At 31.7% G+C, this 7,913-nt stretch overlaps 1 protein-coding gene across 1 annotated transcript; it reads left to right on the top strand.

Annotated features, from left to right (window-relative positions):
• Nucleotides 1-5,037: 5,037 nt before the first annotated feature.
• Nucleotides 5,038-7,498, top strand: LOC127138086 (polygalacturonase QRT3). Its single transcript, XM_051064492.1, has 3 exons — nt 5,038-5,525; nt 5,609-5,845; nt 6,234-7,498. The coding sequence occupies exons 1-3, from the start codon at nt 5,307-5,309 to the stop codon at nt 7,263-7,265; spliced, it is 1,488 nt and encodes a 495-aa protein (XP_050920449.1). The 5' UTR covers nt 5,038-5,306; the 3' UTR covers nt 7,266-7,498.
• Nucleotides 7,499-7,913: the final 415 nt, after the last annotated feature.

Genomic DNA, 7,913 nt, shown 5'->3' with positions numbered 1-7,913 from the left:
ACAACCATCTAGGTTTGTGAAACAAGGAGAAGAAAGAAAGGTGTACAAGATGCATAAAGTCCTGTACGGACTTAAACAAGCTCCAGGAGCTTGGAACAAGAAGATAGATGGATTTCTAAGGGAAAAGGAATTTGTGAAGTGTATAACTGAACATGGAGTATATGTAAGAAGAAGCAAGAGTGGATTGCTTATATTATGTCTCTATGTTGATGACTTGTTGATAACAAGTAGCTACAAGAAGGAGATCGAAGACTTCAAAGGTGATCTCAATAAGGAATTCAAAATTTCAGATCTGGTGATATTTCATATTTCCTTGGCATCGAATTATACAAGAGTGGTAGAAGTTTGATGATGAATCAAACAAGGTATGCATGCAAAATACTGAAGAGATTTTAGATGCATGATTGCAACCCAACTTCGACTCCAACTGAGCCCAGATTATAACTGTCGAAAAATTCAGATGAAGATGATGTCGACCCAACCCAATATAGAAGAGTTATTGGGTCACTTCGATACCTTTGTCACACAAGGCCTGACTTAGCATACAATGTAGGTACGGTGAGTAGATTCATGCAGAAGCCAAAGGTATCAGATCTAGCAGTGGCGAAGAGGATACAGAGGCATCTGAAAGGAACTCTCGACTATGTCATTTTGTTTCCTGCAACTGATGAAGGAAAAGAATGCAAACTAGTAGGATACACCGACTCAAGTTGGTGTAGTGATGCTGAGGATCGAAAATTCACAACTGGCTACGTGTTTATGCTAGGTGGTGCACCCGTTGCTTGGAGTTTGAGAAAGGAGCCAGTAGTGGAATTATCATCGTGCGAAGCAGAATTCATAGTTGCTTCCCTTTGTGCATGTTAAGCAACATGGATGGTGAATATGGTCGAAGAGATAACAACGAATAGTCTTTGAACAATTACCATGAAGATCGATAACATGTCAACTATTAATCTGGCGAAGAATCTGATAGCACATGGTTGAAGCAAACACATCGAAATGAGGTTCCATTATCTTCGAGAGTAGGTAGCAGATGGGAATATGAATTTGGAACACTACAAAACTGAGAATCAGATTGTAGACATCATGACGAAGGGAGTGCAGGTCGAAGTGTTCAAAGACGATGAGCTATGATGAATGTAGATAGCTTAAACACAACGAATTAGGTGGTATGTTGAATTGTAATTCCTTGTGTTGAAGTAGGTTGCTTCACACATGATTTCGACTTAGGCCTATTTTTAGTAGTGTTAACTATTTTGGGCTTTTATAGTTTTGGGCTTTGACTTAGGGTGTAAGATAACCTAAACTTATAAATAGAGGGAGTAACCCATATTCTTATTATGAACTCATAACATTGTATTCATAAAATTTTATAGTTGCAAAGTGAATAAAGAAGTTTTCCACAGGTTATGGGCAAAGAGAAAACTCTGTAGAAAATATTCTTCTTCTTCTCTAACGTTCTTTTCTTTCTTTCTCAATCGTTATTTTCTTTTCATTGTCATTGAATGGTTGATAACAATCTTGTTCATCAAGATTGATAGAAATTATCCATAGATTGTGGTGGATTCCCAACATCTGGTATCAAGAGCTCCATCCAGTTTAAGCGATTTGTGGGAAGAAAATCACAATGGCAATGAATCATCCAAACGAGCAATTTTCAGCGAATCTTTTGATTCTCAAGAACAATAATTATGAGAATTGGTGCAAGCAGATAAAGGTTGTGTTCTGTTATCAAGATATTTAGGATCTTGTGAAGGAAGGAGTAACAACGCTTGCAAAAAACGCGGCGGATCAAGAAATGGACCGACTTACTTGTATCGAAAGCCAACGACGCTAAGATGGTGAATAATAAACGTTTTATTGAAGAGTGTCAACGACGTCAGGGTGGTGAATAAGAAACGTTATGTGTGGTACAAGAGTTTGTGGAAGTAAGAAGAGCTTCCACTTGAGGGGGAACATTATGGACTCACACTTAAGGGGGGGGGGGGTGTTGAGAATGTATCAAGTATGAGTAGTGTGGATAATAGTCTCACATTGGTTACAAATGTGGAGACTTGAGCATTTATAAGTGAGAGAATCCATCCACCTATCACCTATGAATAATAGTCTCACATTGGTTGGAAATATGGAGATTTGAGCATTTATAAGTGAGAGAACCCACACATCTATCACCTTAAAATTTTGGGTGAATATGTGGTGTGTCTCCCACAAAGGTCTTGCTATAAAAAGAAGAAGTCCTACAATATCAAAGAAGAAGTCCCTTAAAACTTTTTATATACTCTTTAAGATATTCTTGACTAAAATAAAATCTTAAAATCCAAGGTTAATACCGTCGTTTAATTTAAATACTTGGGGTGTTGCAAAATTTGGAAGTAGTGGAACGTGGACGGGTGTCATAAATATCAGCATTGCTATTCTTACACTCTAACTTACACCTACATCGTATGCACTATTCACAAATACGGTGAACAATGTCGTGAACAGTAAACCCTTAAATGAACAATGGTGTGAACCGTTCATGAACAGTACCATGTGAACCGTGCGTGCACATGAACAGTACCCCTGTGAACAGTGTTCGTGTACTGTACATGAACAATGATTTGTATATTAAAATAAAGTTGGTTAATGAAATGTAAATAACTGGTTAATAAATTTATGAAGTTGGTTAATTAACACCCAAATATAAAAATAATTTTTAGTAGTAAAATAAAATTGGTTAATAAAATGTTAAATATTGGTTAATGAAGTTATAAAGTTGGTTAATCACACCGTACTCTTTAATAAAAAAATTAAAAAATAAATTTTTTATATATTTTTATAAAATAATATTTATTATTATAATATTTTGATGTATGTTTTGGTGTGGATAACATTTTTCCATAAATATTGTAACAAAAAGAAAATCTTAATTTTATATTATAACCAAAAAGATAATCTTCGATTAATATTAATTTTAGAAAACGAAAAGAATGAGGATAATTATATACGAGTATGGCTTTAAATTAGTGGGAGAGCACTACGGTACGTATGGGATTTCAGTTCAAAGGCTACATGTATTATTTTTTAATGAATATCCCTGAAGATATATTGGATATTTTTTTATTTAATAATAATTTAAAATAGAAGTTAAATAAGAAGTTAATAGTAGAAGCTATAATAATAGTTTTAATAAAAATTATTAAAATTAAAATTCATAAAAAAAAAAGTAGGTTATACTAAAATCAAACTTTACTTTTATATATTACTAGCGTTCAGACGGGTACTATGTGCCCGTCTGTCCGTTTTTTTAATAAATATACGTGAAAATATATACGATATTATTTTATTTAATGTTAATTTTAATTGAAAGTTATATAAAAAGTTAATAGTAGGAATTTAGGTGAAAGAAGATAATAGAAGTTAATAAAAGTTATTATCTAAGGGTAAAATTGATAAAAAAATATATTACACCAAAATCAAAATTTTCCATTATATATAGTTATAGATTATAGATGAACAAATGATACCATATTAAAGAAAAGTTAACCGTCCCTTTTATTTTTCCTATGCAAATAATTATTTTTATTATTATTACTAGTATTCAGACGGACAAACATAATGTGTGTCGGTCCGTTTTTCTAATGAACATGATATATTTTATTTAATATTGATTTAAATTAAAAATCAGGTAGAAAGTTAATAGTAGAAATTATAGTTGTAGATTCAAGTATAAATTATTATATAAGTTATTTAAGAGTAAAATTGATAGAAAAATAGACTAAATTAAAATCCAAGTTTTGCCGAAAATATTTTAGTCCTTAAAATTTAATTTAGAATGCTTTAAGATCTATAAAAATAAAAGTAGTTTTTCTTATAAATCTATTTAGATAGGATAAATATGTAATGACACAAAAATATATGTGTTTACTTAATTTTTAATTTTTCAATCAAAATAAGCCAATAAAATAGAGAATTTTTTTTTATAAATTATAATAAATAAGCACTACAAATTAATAAAACTAATGTATAAATTTGTAAAAAATAAAGTTTACTAATTAAATCTTTTCAAATATATAAACATATTAGTTATAAGTATTAAATTATAAGCTCAAAATATAATGTTGCATGAGTATAACTTGTCTTTCTAAGTGACCTTGATAAAATAAAGGGATATTAACTAATTAATATTTTTGACAAAAAATAACTCATTAACTAAAAGGTTAAAGTTTCATTTTTGGTCTCACAATTAATATTTTTATAATTGCTTAATAGACTGTCTCAATTGGGCTTAGCATTAATAGATTATGTGGTGTAGTAATTTGTAATAGACAAAAAAAATATAGTATAAATTTTGGTGTAGGAATGACATTATTTTATTATTAATAGATTATGTGGTCTGATTGATCCTCCCTACTTTTAAATTATAAAATAGACAATTTCTTAAACCATGTTCATTGAACTCTTGATCATTACAAATTTATAAGATTATTAATATTCTCATTTCTGCCAAAAAGAAAACTCTTAACGTGTTCCATTTCTTAGTCTTCAACATTGCAACACCAAAAGATAAATATTTAACTAATACTAGAGACAATATTCAATTAAAAAACATCAATAAGTAAATATCTCGTAATGAATTAAATTTTCCTTTAAAACCTTCTCATCCTTCTTTTCCTTCATATAGACAATTAAATTTAATTGGATTGATATTACTCTAACTTAAGGCTGTAAGTGGGAGGTGTCCCGAATCTTAAGGCTATTATATATCCTTCCCTCACACCCACTATTGCCCCATTAAAAAACCTTAAAAAAATTTCATCATGCCAATTTTATTTTATTTTATTTAAATCCTCCACCTTAAAATAAGTTTTCACCACTGAAAAACTATAATCTATAAAATTCAAAATACTAAAAATTCTCTATAAGCAATAAATAGATACCCACCAAATAATATTTTTGTCCTAATTCACCATAATGTGTGCTTTCTTTCTTCCTACTCCAAAATACCTTTTACACAAATGTCAAAATAGTACAAGGTCCCTAAAGTAAGAAGTTGGTAAAACTGCTTCCTTTTCTATGAAGTCATAAAACTTTACCTATCAACCTTCACTATAATAAATATGATGAAGGTGTTATGTGTATGAACCATTATCAAAATGTCCCTACACATTTTCTTATCAAATCTTAGTTAACATAACTTCTTTCCATGTCTTTGTTTCCCTCAACCCTATTTATATGGACACACACCTAGAATGTTTTTCCTCAACCGCTTCACACTAACCTTAAAAGAACCTTAATTAAAACTCTCACCAAATATACCAACAAAAATGACAAGAAAATCTCTTGTTTGTTCTTTGGTTCTTGTGATTGTTTCTTTCGTTATAGTTCATGTTTACGGTGAGAATTTTCATGTTAGGAAAATTTCTGATGGAAACTATCATGAAACGTTACGTAGATTGCAATCTTTGAAAGCCTCTTTAACAAGACATGATTCCATTGCTTCAACTCCTTCTTTCTCTCCTTCTCCTTCTTCTCTGCCAAGTGAGGTAAATAAACTCTCATGCACAACTTTGAGGTTTGGTTTTTATATGAGAAAATATCAAATGTTTGATGATTTTATGTCATGTAGGGTATGAGCAATCCAAGAGTATACCATGTGACATCTTATGGTGCAGACCCAACAGGAAGTTCAGATAGTACTGAAGCTATCCTTGCAGCCATAGCAGATGCAGCCAATGGTCCAAATGAAGGATATTTGATGGAAGGCATCAACAACCTTGGAGGTGCACAGATTAATCTTGAAGGTGGAAATTACTTGATCCGTAGGTCACTCACACTTCCGGTATCCGGCGTTGGAAACCTCATGGTACGTAGAGACTTTTTCTTTTGCTAACTTACCTCAAACACCATATTTTTGTTCATATAAATCGGATATCTCTGCGCGCAATTGTAAAAACTCCGAGTGTGGTAAGATCACTTAGGCAGTAAAACTGAGAAATATTGTCCTTTTTGACTAAATGAAAAGCATCTACCAAAATTTACATACCTCTTGTCATTATTTGACAATTGGCAGTGTTTTAAGACTTTAAGGATGTGCTATATTTGATTTTTTTTAGACAAGGTAGTCTCAATTTAGCATATTTTAGTCATGATGATGAAGTAGTTGGTCTAACTAGAACAAGAAATTGAATATGACTAGTTCTTATGTTTACCAATTCTACCCTTTTGACATGTCAAATTGATTTGAAAAACAGATACATGGAGGAACAATAACAGTCTCAGATGATTTTCCAAAAGATGGCTACATTATTGATTTATCATCAACTTCTTCTAATGAAAATGATGGTAAAAATTCACCTTCATCATCCTACAATTTTGAGTACATAACTCTCAAGGATCTTTTACTAGATTCAAACTATAGAGGAGGGGGCATTTCAGTCATAAACTCACTCAGAACAAACATAGACAACTGTTACATTACACATTTCACAACAAATGGAATTTTAGTCCAAGGTGGACATGAAACTTACATAAGAAACTCGTTCCTCGGCCAACACATAACCGCGGGAGGCGATAGAACCGAAAGGAATTTCTCAGGAACAGCGATAAATCTCCAAGGCAACGATAACGCTGTCACCGATGTTGTAATTTTCTCGGCTCAAATAGGAATCATGGTCACTGGTCAAGCCAACATATTCTCTGGTGTACATTGTTACAATAAGGCCACTGGATTCGGCGGGACAGGAATTTACTTGAAACTACCTGGTTTAACACAAACAAGGATTGTGAATTCTTACATGGATTACACTAGTATTGTCGCTGAAGATCCTGTTCAACTTCATATTTCGAGTAGCTTCTTCCTCGGTGATGCTAATATTGTGTTGAAATCTATGACTGGTGTTTTAAGCGGTGTTACTATTGTTGATAACATGTTCTCTGGATCAGATCAAGGGGTTGAAATTGTTCATTTGGATAAATCTAATAGTCCTTTTCATCAAATTGATCAAGTTATTGTTGATAGGAACGTTGCGAGAGGAATGAGTCTAAAGGCGACGGTTGCGAAAATGTCTATGCAAGGGAATGGAACTTTATGGAATGTTGATTTTAACAGCATTCTTCTTTTTCCTAACCTTATTAAAAATGTTCAGTACTCTTTAAGTTCAACAGGGAGCAGTTTTCCTAGTCATGCGATTAGGAATGTGTCGGATAATCGGGTTGTGATCGAAACGAATGAAGTGGTTACTGCGAATGTTTTCGTCGCGGTGGATCAGAGTATGGTAAATTGAAGAAGATTTGAAGAAATTGACATGAAAGGATAAGAAGTTGTGGATTATGGTTGAAGAGGGAAATGTGCATACATTTGTTTGAGAAGTGTTGCTTTATTTTAGTTGGTTAAAGTTAGAGTAAATTTAGTACCATACTAAACATTGTTATAGATTTTTAAAAGTATTTAGATTTGATTGAATCATAAATTATTCTGTATGTGATGGTTAAGTGAATTTAGATTTTCTCGGATCAATCTTTTTCCACTCATACTCTACGCACTGTTATTTAATAATTTTTCTAATAGTTCAACTGAAAGTATTAACGGATACTTTCCCCACCACCATAAATTTCTTTAATACACTTCGTGTTTATTTGGTATTACGTTGAGTATGACAAAAATAAGAGTGAATCGAAGGAGTATTTAATTTGCTACCCTCAATTTGAAACAGACACCTCCTATTGCTTATGAAAAGACAATACTTTTCTTATAAAATTCCATGGAATTTTTCAGAAATTTTAGACTTTCTGATAGTTATAAATTTTTTGTTTTTTATCTAAAATTTTGAAATTTTTGGTAGTTATAGTTTTCGAATTTTCGGTAGTTATAAATTTTTTCTTTTTTTACAGTAGATTCTGACATTTTCGGTGGTTAATAATTTTTTTAATTT

This window comes from Lathyrus oleraceus, chromosome 1 (assembly GCF_024323335.1).
Source record: "Lathyrus oleraceus cultivar Zhongwan6 chromosome 1, CAAS_Psat_ZW6_1.0, whole genome shotgun sequence".
NCBI lineage: Eukaryota > Viridiplantae > Streptophyta > Magnoliopsida > Fabales > Fabaceae > Lathyrus > Lathyrus oleraceus.
This window is presented reverse-complemented; position numbering and strand designations above follow the sequence as displayed.

What these genes read in the sequence shown, in the direction of transcription:
- LOC127138086 (XM_051064492.1), top strand. Translation starts at nt 5,307, where the DNA reads ATGACAAGAAAATCTCTTGTTTGTTCTTTGGTTCTTGTGATTGTTTCT. An exon ending in CTTCTTCTCTGCCAAGTGAG is followed by an intron (nt 5,526 to 5,608) that starts GTAAATAAACTC and finishes TATGTCATGTAG; the next exon opens with GGTATGAGCAATCCAAGAGT. An exon ending in CCGGCGTTGGAAACCTCATG is followed by an intron (nt 5,846 to 6,233) that starts GTACGTAGAGAC and finishes TTTGAAAAACAG; the next exon opens with ATACATGGAGGAACAATAAC.